General features: G+C 44.2%; 1 protein-coding gene across 3 annotated transcripts in view; it reads left to right on the top strand.

Annotated features, from left to right (window-relative positions):
* PCYT1B (phosphate cytidylyltransferase 1B, choline) overlaps positions 1-20,309 on the top strand; it is a 1,139,653-nt gene that overhangs the window by 616,918 nt on the left and 502,426 nt on the right. For all 3 annotated transcript variants that reach the window (XM_069637298.1, XM_069637297.1, XM_069637295.1), the window contains exon 6: positions 1,308-1,450. In XM_069637298.1, coding sequence (XP_069493399.1) covers positions 1,308-1,450 — 143 coding nt within the window. The remainder of the gene's footprint in view (positions 1-1,307; positions 1,451-20,309) is intronic.

Here is a 20,309-nt window from a genome sequence, read left to right as displayed (position 1 = left end):
ACAACGCAGAAGACAGCCTCAATACTGTACAAGCTCACACTGTCAGCTAGGAAGGTTTATGCACCGGATATTAAAGATGAGTGGGAGAGGGACTTGGGGATCACTCTCATGGACACGCACTGGATGCAGGTATGCAGACTAACAAAGCACAAATCCTACAACTTCAAGTACCGACTAATGCACTTCAAGATAGTGAACAGAGTGCACCTCACCTCAGCCCGACTTAAGAATATGTATGTCATAACAGAAGGGAAGTGTCCCAGATGTGGGAACGATGAGGCAGATATACTTCGTATGATGTGGTCTTGTAGAGCGCTCACCGAGTATCGGGCCAGTGTATGTAAAGTGTTGGAGGAGATGGCAGACCTGCCCATTGCATGGGGACAGGAGTCATGGTTATTGGGCTATGTAGGTAAGATAAACCCACTTCGGCGCAGACTCCTAAATCTGGGCCTGTAGCTGGCTAAGCGTGCAATATTGCTACGCTGAAAAGCAGGGGACCACCACCATGGAAGAGTGGATGAGTGATAAGACCTGGGCGAATGATAATGAAGAAGTTTATTCTAGCCTATTACCTCCAACGAGCCGCCCGAAAGATATCAGGTTAAGATTCAAGCAATACCTGCTCAATAAGAGTGAAGGGGAAGACAGCCAAGAAGAACAGTTATAATGCATGTATGTAAAACGCCTGAACAAGTATGCTGCTGTAATCTGGAGTTATATGTGATATAACTGTAAGAAATGTGATGTGGTAATTCTGTGCAAAAGTTAAATAAAGGTTTAAAAAAAAGAAAAAACTTTGTTGTTTAACTGACCGGCCCCTGAGGCCCCGGACTACTGCTCTTGTTGTAAGTAGCACCTAGATGCCCAGACGCTTTGTGTGCTGCTATAAATGTACAAACAAATAAATAAATTAAATGTATTGCTTGCTTTTTGCCAGATAGCAAGCTTGGCTGTACTTGGGTAATATATCTTTGTACAATGCTGTGACCTATAGTCCAATGGAGGCTTTTGCGCTCCCATTAACCACACCACCACAACACTATACTTCTGATGAGCCTGAGAAGTTTAAATTGTGGCAGTAAAAAAGCATGCTGTGTTTTGATACTATTTATCTACTACTACATAGTTTTTGTGACAGAGCTTTGTGAGTCAATAAAAAGAGATCCTGACATTTATATTTAATTTACTTGAATAGTGCTATTATTTGATTATTTGGGCTCGCACCACTTTCAAATAAGTCTGATCTGTACATTTAGAAGCAATATCCTGCTTTTGTTCAAGTATCTAATTTTTTTCTTTACCAGGAATGTTTGTCCCGACACAGCGAACAGAGGGTATCTCTACATCTGACATTATCACTAGAATCGTCCGAGATTATGACGTTTATGCCCGTCGCAACCTCCAACGAGGGTACACAGCTAAAGAGTTGAACGTCAGTTTTATAAATGTAAGTACAAAATGCATGTCTTTTATTCTACAGGGACAATTTCTTGTATTAGTGTGATGTGTAAGGGATCAAGAATAAGATTCGGACACAGTGGCATTTTCTGGGGTTTATCAAAGACTTTTATCATCTAAAGAAACAGGGGTTGGGGAAATCCAACCTATCGCCGACTCTAAAAGGGGATTCCCTACTTCAACAAAACTAAGGAATGTCTCGGTCAGGATGACTAAAGCAAAAAGAGTTCTCTGTCCTGTGGCGCCCTGAAGCGCCCCAGTATCATAATCGCCTTCTCTGGGCTGACTGGTCTTTTCCAGCAGCTTGGGAGTCCCTTGCGTCTCATTGTTTCCGCTGCTGTCTGCCTGCTGCCTTGGAGCGCATCTCGTTGGCTTCTCGGTTCCCGCCTGATCTTCTCCTTCGCTCGGCAGCTACGGGATGGCAGTGCGGCCAACACTCTTCTGCCTTTCTTCCTTGGAAGGCTTCTTCGCGCCGGTTTGCAGCTAGCCTTCGTCCTGTGTCCCAGCCAGGGCTGATCCTCCCGTTTTGTTCAGGTGTTTCATATTTGAATGTCCCGGCACCTGTTAACATCTTCCAATGGCTAGAATGCGGCATTGGCTTGCCGTTTCTAGTGATCGTCATCTCTCCATCCCTCTTCCTTGTCTCAGTGTTATAAAAGGGGGGAAGGTTTATAAGTCCCAGTACTTATTGTTTCAGTGTTATTAAAGGGGGAGGGATGTACTTAATGTCAGTGTTCAGTAAATAGTGGAGATTCTTTTTCCACACCACAATATGACATACACTTTATCTTCAGGGTTTATTAGGACCTGCCAATAGCCTTTGGTTAATTCGATTGTGGAAAGGTAGACAGCAAACCCAAGCGATCAAATAAATCGTCGATCCGTGGCATGGGATAATTGTCAAATTGTGAAAAGGTGTTTACCTTTCGTAAGTCTATACAAAACCTCCCGGTGTTATCAGGCTTTGCAAACAGGGACTTTGAGAAGGTTTGATAATGTCAGAAGCTAAGATTTTCTCTAGTTCTTGTATGATCACATCTCTTTGAGCCTCTGGGATTCTATGAGGTTTCCGGATTGACCACCTTTGCTGAGGGAGTTCGAATAGAACAAAATACCCCCTTTGCCCTTCCTGGCTCGTTAAAGAAGCCGTCTGAAAATTGTTTCAAGACTGAGATTCTCCTCGTCGGCACACCTACTACCACCTTTCCCGTCGCTCTCTGGCCGGCCTCCCTTGGCCCTCTTCCAGCCCCCACCTGCGAGGCAAAAAACATCGGGTCATCTTTGACTCCATACTCTCCTTCACTCCACACATCTCTGACGTCTCTAAGAAGTCACACTACCAGCTGCACCTCCTCAGAGGTATTCTTCCTTTCCTCTTTTCCCCCCAGAAGCTCACTGTCTCCAGATCTCTCGTTCTCTCTAGGCTGGACTATTGCAACAGCCTCTTTCTAAATCTGCCTGCTTCTACTCTCCACCCTCTGCAACTCATCCAGAACAGGACTGCGAGACTTGTCCTTGGCCTCAAGCCCAGGGATCGTATCTCTCCATGACTGAAATCTCTGCACTGGCTTACAGTGGCTGCGAGGATTAAGTTCAAAACTCTCTGCGTTGACCACAAGGCCTTCTGAGGCCTGGGGCCCCAATACCTTCAACTCTCTCTTCCCAAATATCTTCCTTCTCGAACTCTTTGCTCAACCGCCTCCAACTCCTTCAGGGTCAGTCGCTTCTTCAAGCAGCGAGTTGGTAGTAGATCTCTTTCCCTCTGGAACAGCCTCCCTGCCTCTCTGAAACTTGAGGAGAACTATCTTGGTTCCAGAAGCACCTCAAAACCTTTCTCTTTGCTTCGGCTTTCTCTCCTCCTCTCCCCTGCTGACCTCCTGCTGAATCTTGAACTGCACTGGCTACCTGGCCACCGTCTGATCTCGGGCCCAGGTCCCTCCCCTGCCAGTCATAATCACCTGCTCTGCCTGCCTGGCAACCCCTGCACTTGGAGACTGTTTCTGTATCCCTACAGTCCCACTACCAGCACTTGACACCTGATTCTGCACTTACCTTTGCACTTGGCACTTGCTGGCCGATACCTTTACTTATTGTATTTTCTTTTCCATGGAATGCACTGTCCTCCTCCTCCTCCCCGCCCCCTGCACTTTCCACCTTCCCCCTTCCCATGCACTTGCGCAATCTGAATGATACCTGGCCTAATAGGATCGCTGTCTGTCCTCCCTGTGTTCCCCCTCCCTTACCGCATCGCGCCTTGAAACACTTGTGTATAGGCGCGTTATAAATGCCATATCATATCAGTTCTTGAAGATCCTGTTTCTAGCTTTGAGAAAGATCGCTTGAAATTGAGCTGTTCTCACCTGGATCTTCTGTTGAGAAACTAGCCATTACTACCGATTTAGATTGAACTGGGTCCTCTCTCCATTCTTTTAGGAGGTTAATATGATATATTTGAGTTTTCGTTCACCTGTCTGGTTCAGAAACCTGGTAATTATAGGGACCCGTTTGCTACAATATATCATAGAGCCCATACCATTTAGATAGCATTTTATTCTCAGAGGTTGGTAGCAAGACAAGGACATTTTGCCCAATGGAGAATGAGCCGAGTGTAGCTTTCTTATCATGGAGGGATTTTTGCTGTTCTTGAGCTTTCAGTAGATGGGAAATAACTGTAGCTCATACCGTGGCCATGTGTTCTTTCAGACTTTGGGCGGTCTGCGATAGTGGTACTAAAGCTTCTTCCCACATCTCCCTTAACATGTATTAACACATCTCAGGGTTCCCGACCATGTAAGAGTTCAAAGGGTAAGAAACCTCAGGAGGATTAGGGGTGGGGGGGTCTTACGAGTAGCGAAGAGGGCCCCAGGGTATCATGATGTCCCAATTTCTCCCATCGGCTTCTGCCAACCTTCTCAGGACACTCCTTAATGTCTTGTTAAAATGCTTAACCAAGCCATCAGTCATTAATTTGAAGAATCTGTTTTGTTTCAGCCATTAACTCACTCATAAAGGTAGTTACTTGGTCCATAAGGATCTCCTGACAGAACCCAACGCAAGAAGAGAATGGTATCAGATATTTTTAATATCTGTTGGGATGTGATTTCTTAAGAGGAAGGCCTTGAGATATCTTGTAGCATTGTCTTAAATTACAAGGATATACCGATTTATCCCAAAATATCCATAACAATGTAAGAAAAAGGGACGTCAATGATGGGTAAAGGTTGGATTGGAGATGGGGTGATGTATGAGTACTGGTTTTCTGACAAGGCACAGGTTAGAACAAAGTTCTTTACGTCGGTGCATATAGCACGCCGATAGAATCTGTTTATCACCTGTCCTTATGTCTTGGCCGTTCCCAAGTGTCTGCCCGTCCGATGGGAGTGGGCAATCTCCAATACCATCCTCTGATGAGCTTTGGGGACTACAATCTGGGATGGTGTTGAACCTCCTGGGCTATTGTCACCTTGATACAGGAAAACCAGTCTTTAATACAGAAGAATGGTCCCTCTTTCTTCCACTTCTCTTCCTCTTAAGATGGTATGTAGGAAGTCCTCAGAGAACATAGGGTTGGTGCATTGGGCAAACACTAGATCAGGAATAATATTGGGTTCATCACTCTGTGCATTGTGTTTCAACACCTCAGCTAATCGTATACATTCTTCATTCGCCTCTCCAAACCCTTTCTCACCTCTTTCAGTCTTATTTATTTATTTATTTCAATTCTTAAAACACGCCACATTGCCCATAGGCCTCAAGACGCACATTATTGGCTTGAGTCTTATCCACAATGTTGAGGAATGGGGTCTCTGCCAAAATCCCCTGTGCTATCTTTTCTCATACTTTGATAGTGTAGGGGTTTTTCCCATTGTTCTGAATTAGGATTTATTTTTCAAACTTTTTTAAATTAAACTGTTGGAACAAGGAGGACAAATCAAGAAATACAAAGCATTTTGTTCATTAGGTAGGAAACGTAGCATGCGTCTTAGATTGTCCAATGTGCGCCTGCATAGTGAGCAATAAAGCAAAAGGGCAAAGAAAAAAGAATGAGCCCCTCACACTCCCCATAGATGGGCACTGGCATCTGGGGATCTTTTTTCCGTCTTACCGCCTTATCCCACAATTTCAGCGAGACCTTCGACGATGAGACAGGTCCTGCCAGTGCTTACGTGCAGCGTGAGGGATAAAGGGTAGAAAGCGGAGGGGAAGTGCGAGTTTGGATTGTTCAATCTCAGCCCATCTCAGTGGGTGGAAGGGTACGGGAGTTGGGGTAATATCCAAGACGTCAGGTGTGATATTTGTGCCGCCTCTGCATATTTACGCAAGTCAGGCACACCTAACCCCCCCAGCCGGGAACCACCCATCATGACTCTTTTAGGAATCCTTGACTTTTTACCCCGCCAGATTAAACTCAGGACTTTACGTTAAAGGCGGTCCAGTACGTTTTTGGGGATTTCCACCGGGAAGGATGAACAGAGATAGAGGAAGTGAGGAAGTAAGTTCATTTTAACTGCTGTGATTCGGCCCATCAATGAAATCTCCTGGCTTGCCCATTTTACAAGGTCCCTTGCTAATAATCTAATGAGGGGGGAAGCCAGCCACAAAAAGGTCTTTTGGAGAAGACGTGAGCCGAACCCCCAAATAGTCAATGGAAGAAGTAACTCAACGGACAGGACAGAGGGCTTGGGGAGACGAGATTTCCTGTGGAGCGAGCCACAGCCCCATTGCTACCGACTTCCCATAATTTATCTCGAATCCCGTTTCTTGCCCAAAAGCTTGGAGTTCTTGAAGGGCTGCTTGCATGGAAGGTCGAATATTAGTAATGAAAAGTAAAACATTGTTGGCATACAGCGATGCCTTGTGTGAGGACTCCTGCAACCTAACCCCTTGGATTGCATTATCGTTACATATGCGTTGTGCCAGTGGTTCCATAATTAAGGCAAACAGAAGGGGGGAAAGGGGACAGCCTTGACATGTTCCACAAGTGAGGGGGATCGGGGATGATTGTTCTCAGTTAACCTGGAGCACGGTGTTCGGGGAGGTGTAATTGGCTGCAATCATTTTCCTAAACCAGTGTCCAAAGCGAAAAGCTCCTACAGTCAAGTGCATAAAGGCCCAGTCCACCTTATCGAATGCCTTAGTGGCATCTAGGGCTAAAAGAGCTACCTTTCCATGGGCCATAGTGGTCGTTTCGATCAGGTTCTGGGCTTGCCTTATATTATCCCCTGTTTATCTTCCCAGAACAAAACCCATTGGATCTGAGTAAATCAACATTGGGAGGAGGGGGGCCAAGCGTTTTGCCAAGACATTCGAGTATATATGTTTGCGTAAATGTTCAATAAAGAGATTGGCCTATAAGAGGCACAGTCCCTCAGATCCTTTCCTGGTTTTAATAGTAGGATCATTTGCATGAATCTAGTCACACTACCCACCTTTCTAAAGGAGTTGAAGAGCGGTGTGAAATGCAGGAGCAACTGGCTACAAAAAAGTTTATACAGTTTTGTGGATAATCCATCGGGATCTGGGGCTCTAGCCTTTTGGGCCCTAATTACCAGCTCCATCTCCTCCTGTTGAATTGGGGCCTCTAACACCTCAATTTCCTCCTGGGGCAGTTCCAATCCCAAAGGGGATGGCTCTTCCCTTGAGTTTTCTCCACATACATATCTTACGGTTCTTTCTCTAGACCCCTGATACCTTTTTCAGAAAGGGGTATGGTTCTTCCCTTTTGGTCCGGAATACTAAAAGGGGATGTGTCTTCCTCCGTTTTCTCAGCACTTCCGGGTGGTATCTGCCCCCTTTCTCTAATCCCTGGTTTACTCTCCTGCTAGGGTTTTATTTTGTGACTTGGGTGCGGGTCTCAGACTGGCTGTATGCCTGGTTTACTCTCCTGCCAGGGCCTTTTGAGTCCACTCAATAATTAAGTACAAATCCCAGGTTCACACTCCTCATTACCATTCACTCGCTTCTGTATCCAGGTACAACTGTGTTAAATGTCCTAGCTCCCTGAAGCACTCCGGTATCCCAATCTCCTTCTCTGGGCTTGCCGGTCTTCTCTCGCAGCTTCGGCGTGCCTTGCAACTCACTGTTTCCTCCCTGTCTGTCTGCTACCTGAGAGTGCTTCTCGTCGGCTTCTAAGTTCCTGCCTGGCCTTCTCCTTCGCTCTGCAGCTCCTGCTGCTCGGAATGGCAACGCGGCAAACACTGTTTGTATTTCTTTCTTGATGAGCATAAAGAATTACACATGGGGAAAACGGCCTCACAAGGCGAGATAAGCTAAACTGGGTTGTAAAATGGAGCAACTTTTAAAGATGCTGCCTCCGACATGGTTGAGTTCTTCAATGTGTTCCAGCACTAGAATCTTGATGTATTAAAATGGCACAGGATCCTGGTGTTTTCAAAAGAGTTGCAATCCTTTGAAAACATTTCTCCTCTGCTGCAATCACGAGCAGCATATTCCACATAGGTGGACCACATTTTCAAAACTAAACTCCTGATGGAAACACTTTAAAAATGCTTTTTTCACTCTTCTTTGATTTATAAGTGCTCTGCGTGACCTTCTCTGGAGTGCTGTTAAAAACAAGCTTTAGCAAATCCAATAGTTTTGGCCTTTGAAAAAGTATTAGCCATTTGCCAGGCACTGCATTTAGATGCCCAGGTATTTGCACCTTGTTGCACCTGCTACCATCAATGGGCAGTTAATTCTACAAGTGCCTTTGCCATGCCTACACAAAATCCCAACATGTTGCCATTGCCGATGATTGTTTATAGTGTGGTTTGGTTTGTAAAATATACCTTTCACATTTTCAAATGATTCAATTGATGATTCAATTCATCCTAATCCCCCAAAAATACATGGTTATAATTCACACACATTTCCAAGAACAAGTAAAGTGCATAGTGCCTAGTTACAGCAGATGATGATGATTTGGTTTAAATATGGAACCTTCACATTTTTAAAACAATGCAATTAATCATACAATAGATAAATATGTGGGTGAAATTCACAAATAATTGCTTAAAACAGATATAATGCATAGTGCCTAGACTCGTGGTACATCCCACCCTCAGAAGCCATAGAACTAAACTAGCATCGAATTATCCCTCGATTCCTACTAGGAATACGACAAGTATATATCAATGGTATGAGATGATATGATATGGCATTTGTAACGCGCCTATACACAGGTGTTTCAAGGCGCGACGAGGCGGGGAGGGGAGGAACAAGGGGAGACAGACAACGATCCTACTAGGCCAGGTGTCATTCAGATCGCGCAAGTGCAGGGGTGGGGGAGGGGGAAAAGTGCAAGGGGAAGGGGAGGGGGGAAGTGCAGTACAAGGTAAGTGGCGTAAAGTAATAAATAAATAGGGCCAGCTGGTGGCAAGTGCAAGGTAAGTGCAGAACAAGTGCTGGGAAAGGGGGGGGGCTGTAGGGATACAGAGACAGTCCCGCAGTGCAGAGGGGTTCCAGGGCATCAGTGCAAGTGGAGAGTGGCTGGGCCCAGGACCGAGGCCGTTAAGAGTGGTCCAGTTGCAGAATCAGTGCAGTTTCAGTGAAGAATATTAGCTGTTCAGCAGGGGAGAGGGAGAGAGAAAGCAGAAGCAAAGAGGAAGGTTTTGAGGTGCTTCCGGAACCGGAGATGGTTCTCCTCGAGTTTCAGGGAGGCAGGAAGGCTGTTCCAGAGGGAGGCCCCTGCCGCGGAGAGAGATCTACCCCCAGCTTGTTGCTTCGAGAAGCGGCTGACCCTGAGGGAGTTGGAGGCGGATGAGCGAAGGGCTCGGGAAGGAAGATATTTGGGAAGAGAGAGTTGAAGGTATTTAGGACCCAGGCCCCAGAAGGACTTGTGGACAATGCAGAGGGTTTTGAACTTTATCCTCGCAGCCACTGGGAGCCAGTGTAGAGATTTCAGTCCTGGAGAGATACGGTCCCTGGGCTTGAGGCCAAGGACAAGTCTCGCAGTTCTGTTCTGGATGAGTTGCAGAGGGCGGAGAGTGGAGGCAGGCAGATTAAGATAGAGGCTGTTACAGTAATCCAGCTTCAAGAGAACCAGGGCTCGGGAGACAGTGAGCTTCTGGGGGAAGGAGAGGAAGGGAAGAATACCTCTGAGGAGGTGCAGCTGGTAGTGTGACTTCTTAGCGACGTCAGAAATATGAGGAGAGAAGGAGAGTGTGGAGTCGAAGATGACCCCAAGGTTTTTTGCCTTGCAGGTAGGAGCAGGGAGGGGGCCAAGGGAGGCAGGCCAGAGAGCTGCAGGGAAGGAGGGAGTGGGTGTACCGATGGGTAGAATCTCAGCCTTACTGGCATTAAGGCAGAGGTCATTGGCGGCACACCATTCCTGGATAGCAGACAGACAGTCAGAGATGAGGGAAGGAGAGGGGGAGGCTGAGGGTAGCCTGAAAATGAGCTGGGTATCGTCTGCATAGCACTGGAAATTAGGGCAGAGAGCGGCGATGCGGTGGGCAAGGAGTGCCAGATACTGGTTGAACAGCCAGGGAGAGAGATTAGATCCCTGGGGGACACCACAGGTGGAGAAAAAGATGTCGGAGAGGAAGGGCCCCAGTTGGACCTGGGAGGGTCGATTTGAAAGGAAAGAGGTTAGCCACGCCAGAGCCTGACCAGTGATACCCAGGTTTTCACGGAGACGGTTGAGTAGGATGGCATGGTTGACAGTGTCAAAGGCAGAGGAGAGATCGAGCAGAATGAGAACACACGGAGTGTTGGAATCGAGGTTCAAGAGCAGGTCTTCACGGATGTTCAGGAGATTAGTTTCCGTGCTTCTGGCAGCTCTGAAGCCAGATTGATGGTCATGAAGACTACCAACAGATTCAGCATGGAGGTTAAGCTGGGAGATGGCCAGTTTCTCCAGGAGCTTGCCCAGGAAGGGAGTGATGGAGATAGGGCGATAGTTAGCCAGGCAGGAGGGGTCGGAAGAGGGTTTCTTGAGAAGAGGGTGCACAAGGGAGTGCTTGAGGGGGGAAGGGAAGACTCCAGAGGCGAAGGAGTGGTTGCAAAAGTCAGCCAGGGCAGGAGCCAGGGAGTCGATGTGGTCCTTGATAGTTTTGGAGGAACAGGGGTGAACCTGTTTAGACGAGACTTTCATAGATCGGACTTGTCTGGAAACCTCGTCAGCAGAGAAAAGTGGAAAGGCAGAGAAAGAGGGAGGAGGGGTGACTGCAGAAGGGCCAGAGGAAGAGGCGGGAAGGGAGGGAGGGAGGTGAAAGGAGGAGAGCGAGGACAGGATGTCCTGAGTTTTAGAGATGAAGTGAGAGGCCAGTGCAGTGCAGAGGGCCTGGGAGGGGACAGGAGAGGTAGAGACTGCAACAGGGTTGGCCAGCTCCTTGCAGATTTTAAAGAGTTCGGCGGAGTTGTTAGATGCTGCAGAGATGCGGGCTTGGATAAGGGCTCAATTGTGAAACACATTGTCCAACAATGGTTTGATTAATTTGGTGGCAGTCAAGTTCAAAGGTGTATAATTCCCTTAGGACATTCTAAGCCAGAACCAGTTGGTCATTCAAAAATCCACACAATGTACAAAAGGCTAAAAGACAATAAACAGAATTGTGTAATACCTAAACATTCACTTGGTAGATGGCTCCATGATTCTGACTGTCCTAGTTAATCTTCCTAGTAGAATTTGCATGTTGCGATTGCAGCACGTGGTTCGACTTGATTGTTAACTATTTCAACACACAGGTAAATAATTCACCTGAACCTTCAGAACAATTTCTCTTAAATAAAGACTAGGACATTTACCTAAATACCCAACATCAGTTCATAGAGTTTGTAACAAGTCAAAGTCTCATGTGTGTTGATCCAGTCCGTCTTCCATAATTTCTGTTTAACCTGGTTTGGGCGCTGAGTTAGATTCAAAGGTTCTGCATTTAGATTATCAAGAAGAGCATCACAAGTTGATGCTAGTGCACACAACCAGGAACTCTTGCCAGATCTACTACAGAGGTGTAGATCTTCGAAGAGTGTATTTTTTGGGAACGGAAAAGATTTTGGAATAGAACACTACAATTGTATACAGGATCTTAATGACTTGAGGCCTACTTCGAAGGGCATTGCAGAAACCGCAGTTTGGGAGACCCAAAACCGGCCTCCACAAAAGGGTTTCTAGTTTTTCCAGAGATGGCAAGCCAGACCGGAACCATAACTCCAATCCATATATTAAGTGAGGAATTACTTTTCCATTGTAAAAATTGATTAGTGGGATGTACTAGAAATGGCAGTATCTATACTGAATATGTTTAATTTGGGCTGCCAATGAAAGCACCCTCCTCATGTAGGCATATACAAATTATAGACTAAGCTTATTGTAAATTTAGAAACCTAGGTAAGTAGTGTGTCAACTTAGTGAAGCCTGGATCCCTCGAGATACAAAGAAAAGGATGTAGGTTTTCTTTTGTAAGTTACGTGGATTACATTTACTTCATGAGTATTTGATAATAATAATTTGTTATTTGTAAAGCGCTTTAACCTAAAGCACTTTACATAAGACATATTTACATACATTACTAATATTACCCAATCGAATTTGGTACTCATTTATCAACCTGGGAAGGATGAAAGGCTGAGTTGGCTTGCCAGGATTCAAACTTGTGACCTACAATCACAGATCACAGCAACAAGTGTTTAACCTGCTTAAGTCATTCATGGATAAATATGTCTTTAGTGAGATGAGAGCTTTGGAGACTAATGTGGGTGTTATCAAAAAAAAGAATGTCACTGGTGTATGCTAACCATTGCACATGCACAGACGCAATTTATGGAGGCAAGCAAGTGGGAATAATCAGGGCCCCGTCCAATTCAGAAATATAAAGATTAAAAAATGAAACCCTCCCTTAATCCTTGATGAGTTGGAATTGAAGAGGACAAAGTACCCAAGTGATACATTCTGATCTTTATCATTGTATTAGAATATAAATTAATCATTACATTTATCGAGTTTTTCCACAAACGTGATCGTTTTACTAGGTCAAACGCAGAGGAGAGATCAATGGTGGCCATGAAAGGATCAGGAGATTGGCTTAACCTGTCTTGGTGTTGGAAGCATGTTAAAATGCGTCAATTAAGTGCCTAAAACCAACCGGAATTTGGGAATATGGCCAGATGATGCAGCAGATTATAGTGGCGAAATGTTTGCTATTGGCGTCCAATAAAGTGATAGGCCGTTGTTTGTGAGGCAGCATAGGGTTCCCTTGTTTAAAAATGGCAACAGTAAGGGCTTCATGCTAAGTCATGGGAAAGGTACAGGTTTTTACTAAGCAGTTGAACAACTGAAAAGGAATCTCCACCCAGACCTCTGGTGAGCTTTTTTTAATAGAGTTTGGCGCACCATCAGGGCAAGAAGCTCTTGAATTATTGGGCTGCGTAATAAGCTTGTAAATTAAATCTTTATCAATATGTAACGTCCGTAGACTGGTAGAAATAGAATTTAAAGGAATTATATCTTTACAGAAGGAAGGGCCATAAAAATGTTGACCACAAGAGTATTCATTAATAGGATTGTGTCAGTGCGTGTCAGTATTTTTCTGTGTTTTATTCGTCAGATACCAGAGTCTGCAGAGCATTGAGTTGACAGGGCTTTAAGCATTGCCTGGATGTCACTATTTAACATAGGAGCATGATGTCTGTTCGGCCAGTTTTTATGTTGTTGTATTAAGGCCTTAATCTTAGTACCAAAAGCATTTTTCGGGAGATTAGCCGGCATGAGTCGCAAGAAGGTTTGACAGAGGATTCTTTTCTGACTATTGTAGCGATAGATTTGCTTGTTTTTATTCCGAGATGGACCTCTCGTGGAAGAATCAAGCGCTTAGCCTCATTTAAGAATCTATGAAATATCATGGCGTTAAAGGCGGAGTACCACCCAAGATCTTCATGCGTATATATATATATATATATATATTTCGCAAAGAGTGCATATATATATATATATATATATATATATATACATATATATATATATATATATATATATATATATTTCGCAACAGTAGAATTAAAGAGTGCAGTGTTCTTACTGTTCCAGTTAATTCTGTTTCCATTAGAGGAAACTGAGAAAATGCCAGGAGTTGACATGAAAACAGGCGGCCTAATGACAACCCACTATATATTACGACAATGTCCTCCTTCACAGGCAGACAGATCGGGTAAGACCCTTAAAATTGCCCCACAGTTATATCAGAAGCATGCTTTTTGGGGTTTTCCTCAGTGGTTTGGCCATTCTCACCTCTGAGGTTTGGTGGCTACAGACATACAAATCTGGGCATAGTGGCTCAAGTACAATCAGTAGAGTGTGCAGTCTTGCTTTATCCCTTCTATCAGATGTATATGATCTGTGGTGTCTCTATTACATCAAATGTGGGCTATAGGGAGATATAGGTCACCACACGACCAATTTTTGTAAAATATGAATCAAGTTTGACAAAAGTTTTTTTGCCACCTGTCAGTAGTGTCAATGTGTTTTGTTTTCAGACTTGTCCAGGTGTACCTGGACAAAAACCCTGTCAATATTATCATAAAACCCAATTGGACCTTTTGTAAAAGTCTAGAAAGCACTTACTTTAAGCCTCAGGGCAGAACTTAGTGCATATTTTCGTATTGTGTTTTAACACTGCTGTAGGTTGATATAAGCTACATTCTATAGGATCCTTTTCAGGTTTAAATATTGGCATTGACACTGAGACCACTCTTTATCAGTGAAATCACTGAATAGTTTAGCAAAAGTGTTGACATGCACATCTGTAAATTTCACATAGAGTGGTGAACCCATCCGGCCCAGATGTCCTATCAGACGCCATAAAACCGTTACCTCCGACAACTCCATCGCGCTGATTAAGTTGTGCAGAGCACCAGCCACTTTATTCCTACCACTGGTAAGTAAATCATGTCCAGAAATCAACACAGTTTGAGAGGATTCATTTCTTCAACTCAAAGTAGTATTGTGAAACCGAGGAGTCTTTCAGTTTTGCAATATAATTCTTAGCAGTGCTCACCCTTAGTTTCTTCACCAGTTACCTGTCTGCTTGGTTACTTTTATTATAATATATTTTCTATAGTACTGCACAGATCGGTTAATCTGATCTAAAAGCAGTGCCTTCTTTAACTTCTCTGGATTGAGTTTTCAGGGATTAATCGAGGGATTCTGCAGTCCTCCGTTGTGCCACCGCCAGGGCTGTACTCGGTTCAAATCAGTTTTACAAGCCTCCGAGATAGTCCCGCACAAGGTCTCCCCTCCAGTGTTATTTTAAAAATATGTTTGAATTGATTTTTCCAATATTTTGACTCAGGGGCCATGAGAAACCCTTAATTTATTCATCAAGGACAGTGCATTACCAGGAACGATTGCAGCATCTCTATTATTTATCTCTACTGTAACAGGAACTAATAAAACATCCTTTTCTATATTTGCCATTCCTATCCGATCACTTAATTTAAAGCTTAATAATATGTCAAGATTAACCTGGGACCTGTTTTGTGAACATTCGGGAAGCAGGTGTAAGCTCTCATAGAATAAGCACTACATTCAACATTCTCTCCCCAAATAGCTCCCTGCTAGAGCCTGTCGGTCCTCTTGCTCTAACACTCTGCAGGTTAAATGGTTCACTAAGCAGAGAGTGGGGGTAGTTCTCTATCTTCGGCAGGAGCCTCCCTCTGAAATGGCCTCCCTGCCCCTCTCAGACTGGAGCTGGATCTTCTTAAGTTCTGGAAGTTTCTCAAGACTTTCCATTTTCCTATTCCTTCCCTCACCCCCTTCCTTGCGAATATCCCTGTGCTGCTGCGACTGGTTTCTGGTCCCTTATGAGTCATACAGGGGCCAGGCTGTTCCACGACTAGTCTGCCTGAGCATCCCCCAACTAGCACTTGCTTTTTGGCAACCTCCCCTGACTAGACTACTGTGTCTGGTCCACACCCTTCACACTAGTTACCCCCACCCCCTCGCACCTGTTGGACCACTGAGTCTGATCCATCCCCCCTCTTCACACTTAACTCTTGTCCCATCCCCAGCTCATTGGCCCTCCTGGCTTCCCTTAGCACTTGCCCCTCCCCTGGGACCCACACTCCTCCCCTCAACCCTCCCCCTCCACTGAACTTCCCCTTCACCCCTACATTCACCTCCCCCCTGCACTTCCTCGCTGCACTTATCTCGGGCGGATAGCTCAGGGGCAACACGCTTGCCTTGGAAGCAAAGACGACGCAGAGCAACACAGGTTCGATCCCCGGATCCGGGCTTAGAAACCTCTGGGTATTAAGTGCGTTATAAATAACCAATCATTTCATTTAATTTCATTTGCACTTGCACGATCCGAATGTTACAAGACCTAGTAGGACCGTTTATTGTTGTTTAACCTCCTCTGTTCCCCCGTCATCCCAGTCTTGTGGTGCCTGGAAACACTGACTGCTGTATAGGCACGAAAAAAATGTCCAAAAATTAAAATAAATAATACAAGTCTCCAAATATTGTGACGTACCAGATCAACCAGTCCTTGAGATAGAATATAGAGGCAAGTTCTTGTCAATATACAACTATTACCAGACCAAACCAATGCAGTGTTCAATAAAGCATGTGGGTGCCCACTGCCCTGCTAACCAAAAGCCCCACTCTGCAAAACCGCGCATCTCTGGACAAAATGTCCCATTGAAATTCTTTTGCATTTCATTCTGGCCATACCAAGATAATCATAAGGGGAACTACTTAAAAGATGCTACAGTGCCCTACTCCCTTTATCTGTGGGTCAGTAATATTTTAAACAGAATATTGCCTGGAACGCCCTACCAGTTGAACTAAGAAGGGACAAGCCCTAGAACAGCTTCAGGCACCATACCCTCACCTGGCTTCGACGCACTGACCTCTGAAACCGGTGACCCTGAGCATTGTGACCTGATGACACACATACCCCTCCACTCTTACATGTAAAATGTACATAATGTATTTACTGTATATAGTTTGTTACCTTTCCACCCTTACATGTAAAGAATGTACATAATGTAATTACTGTATACAATGTATGTTACCAACAACCTGTAATATGCAACCTGTAACCAAGTTCTAAGCATTCTTGTTATTCTGTGCGCCCAGCTACCCAAGGGTTTTCGGGCGCCCTATAAATAAACAAACAAACAAATAAACAATTAGGGGCCAACAAGATTGCCACCCCTCAATTCTTAGTTCTGCTGGTAGAGAAATACGGTTTTGGAAAATATTCAGACAATTAGACGCTTGTTTCATGAGGTGTGTTGGCAGGAAAATTGCCACATTTAATTGTATATCTAGGAGGCATTGCAATATGGCTGCCCTCTGAAGCAGTGAATGTAGACCATGAGCATTGAGGGTAGCAATTCAATCATCTGCGTTGTCCACATAACTAAGTACTGGTATTGGGTTGCCATCTACCCTTGGGACATCTGTGGAAATGGCATTTAAATCTGAATCAAGTGGGTTAGTCTAGAGGTTAAACGATAATGGTGCCAAGACTCAGCCTTGGCGAACCCCTCTTGAGATTTTAAATGATGTTGTGCATTCTCCCTTCCGACCGTATCATACCACTGCCTCAGTGGCATTGTGTATTAATCTGAGAATTAAAAGGAGATGCAGTGACATGCTTAAAATTTGAAGAACCTCTCACAGCATTGGTCTCTCTACCATTTTGAATGATGAGGCAAGGTCCATAAAAGTATATTGGTCCTTTTTAAGGAAAATAATACTTAGCAACAATGAGATGCAAGTTCAATGTATGTTCTTTGGTGCCATTACCCACTCTGCAACTGCCCTGAATGTCCACCAGTATTTTTTCGCAATCTATCTGGTTGAGAATTTTTTGATATAAAAATCTCCCAAATATTATGTTAGTGGAGTCCCAAAGAGAAATTAGACAGTAACATTTTTACATTGATACAAATATGGACCAATTCAAAGATATTCCTGCAGTTTCCCAAATAGCACTGAAAACACTAGCAAGAATGGGTGCCCAAAATTCTGTTTTTTATATTAAAAAAAAGCTCCAAATGTATTGCATCAGTCCTGAACTTTTAAGGGCTGATTGTGACTTAATAGCTGATAATACTTGATTGACAGTGAACTCATGGCGTCAATCTACCATAGCAGTAATCTGTGAAATATCTAGCAGTGGCTTGTTGGCATCAGCCTTCATAGACGATCGGTAAAGGGTTGAGAAATGCTGGATGCAATTAGATGGGCTAACGCCTTTATCTGTCGGCCATTGTTGGGTATTATTAAAGTCACTCCTTATAATGCACCAAAACTTCCCATTGTCTTTATTGTTTATGGACTCCTCAAACTTAGTCAGTTTATCAAGAGCTCACTTCTCCTTTGCCTGAGAGCAAATTGTTTTATAGTTATTCCTTCTGATACTTATTTCATCACAGTTGTTCCCGTTGGATTTGAGAGCTATCACTAAAACCTGCTTGGCTTTTTTGAAGCTGTTGTTATACAGTAATAACACCTAAAATATTACTATTTGTTATCTGTGCTGTAAACTTACAATTTACAGATAATAATAAAGAATTAAAAGCTTCCAAAATATGTTCATCACTAGCAAAATCATCTCTTCAAATCAATATTTCATCTAAACCCTTGTATATAAAACAGTTACATATATTTTATGTTTGTTTACAGCAACCCACTTAACATTACACATGTTATTGTGAATGGCACATAGGGAAATAGGATTGTGGGAGTAGAGGCACTAAGAGCAAGATTTAATGTAAATTTAAGTGGGTTGTCATCACTTTCCGATCGCAGGATAATGTCAAAATCATCAATTCGGGACCAACCTTCACACCTGGCTATGCAATATTCAATTTATGTTCTGTAATTGCTGTAGGTTATTCGTGGTCTCGCCGTCAGCCTCAACCAGAGCACTTTGTTCCCCCTTTCTACTAACAGGAAGAATGTGCAGATTCTGCAAGAGGACTGTTTTAGTAGAAAATGCAAAACACTGGGCGGAATATTTGGCGCAGTGTTTTCGGCTCGAGGAGTTCGGTGAAGAGTGGCCCGGTGATAGTATTCGCCGCTGCTGCAGCCCAGCCCTTGCAACACCTTATTCTTTATTTGGCAGACCAGAGAAATTAACTGACGATGAGGAGCTAACTGGAAATCTTTAAAGCGGGAAAGCTTGTCCAGCACGAGAGACCACTGAGTGAGACCCTTTGGAAAAAAACAGCGCCATGGAAGTGGCGGATGGGGTGAGTGATAAGAGCGAATCCTTACCATGCCCGATAAATACTGTGAACGTGGTAATCGTAGCGAGTACGGCTTGCCACATGGCAGAATGCATAACTATTGAACCAGCTGGGGAGATGGCCCCAGTTGAATCTGAAATAATTGAATTGGTCCAACCAAAATCTGTGAATCAAGAGTCCCCTATTAATGAGGAAATTGAAGAAAGTGGGGGGAACATGGGAACGCTTCCTCAAGAACTATCATTAGCCCAGCACCAGTCCCAATTGCACCAATAACAACAAACCCACCTGAAGCACCAATGGTTGAAGCGGGTAATCAAACCGCATCACTAGTTAGTGAGGGAGCGGGTGTCATCGATAAGGTAATCCCTCAGAAGCAAATACCGAACCCCATTGACTCACATCTCAGAGGGGAAAACCAGACGGCAGGGTCTACAGTTGGCCAGTGCGTACCACCCGTGATCAATATGGGGTTTCTGGCAACTGATCCTTGTTGTCAATCTGCATCCAAAGGAGGGGGACAGACCCTCAGCAATCCAAACACTGGTCCATGAGCGTTGGAAAAACAAAGATCTGACATATGCCTATCAGGAACCATGCAGCCCTGCCTTACCAACATCCTGAAAGAAATATATGAAAGCCAAGAGGTCTGTCCAAATTTGTTCTAATTGTCAGGAAATACTTATTTTACCCAGAGCTGATGTCCTCTAGAAAGGGGGTAGTACAATTTAGAAGCAATCTGGGATTGGAGATTCCAGATCAGCTCCTGCTGGAAACTGCTTCAACACTGGAGAGTGATACATCATGTACATACCATCCCAAGCAGCTTCCAATCCAACATCTGTCGAGACCAGCTCTAGCGGACAAGGTCTATGCGGGTACGAGCAATCCTTACCCCGAAAAATCAAATACGTCTATGTCTTTAAATAAGGGGGGTACAAAGGAGAACTGTCTTGTGTAGGGGAAAAATCGGAACTCACAAAATCGTACAAATCCCACAAAGTGGGAGTTGAAGTTGAATGCCACACAATTCAAGATAAGACTGATGCGAACGAGTAGAGGGAAAACCTTGAAAAAACTGAAAAAGACAATAAGGACATTAACAGCTATCATGAAGCTGTATGAACAGGTAGGGGATCAACTGAAGGACCAAACAACAATGCTGGCCATGTTGACATCAAAAATTATTTTTGTGGAAGCTTTTATAACTGTAATACAAAAAGACATGGATTCAAGTATGGCAAATATTACTGGCTTACTTCACACAATCCTAGATCCCTTAATCAAGGAGAAGGAAATGCGTCGGATGTCAGTACCTTTGATCCCTTGGAAATAAACATCCGCAAGGAAAAAATAATTAAGGGATCTAATGACCCATTTGAAGAAAAATAAATCAGTCCCCCCATGAGAGAGGGGTCTGGAGGAACAGAAGCTTGTAGCTCTAATCAACCAACCTTGACACCACCAAGAGAGGAGGTGGGATCAGAGTCGAATGATCCAACTCAAGAGCGAATAGAAAAAATACGACTGCGGAAAAAAACACGAATGAACAAAATGCACCAGATGCAATTGTAGCAGTCGAGAAGCAGCCTGACCAAGGGAAGAATTTTGTTCCCTCACATACTTTGTCGAAACAAGTATGCTCAATT

This window comes from Ambystoma mexicanum, chromosome 7p (assembly GCF_040938575.1).
Source record: "Ambystoma mexicanum isolate Mex_15411 chromosome 7p, UKY_AmexF1_1, whole genome shotgun sequence".
NCBI lineage: Eukaryota > Metazoa > Chordata > Amphibia > Caudata > Ambystomatidae > Ambystoma > Ambystoma mexicanum.
Note: the sequence above shows the minus strand (reverse complement) of the source record. Positions and strands in the feature narration are given on the sequence as shown.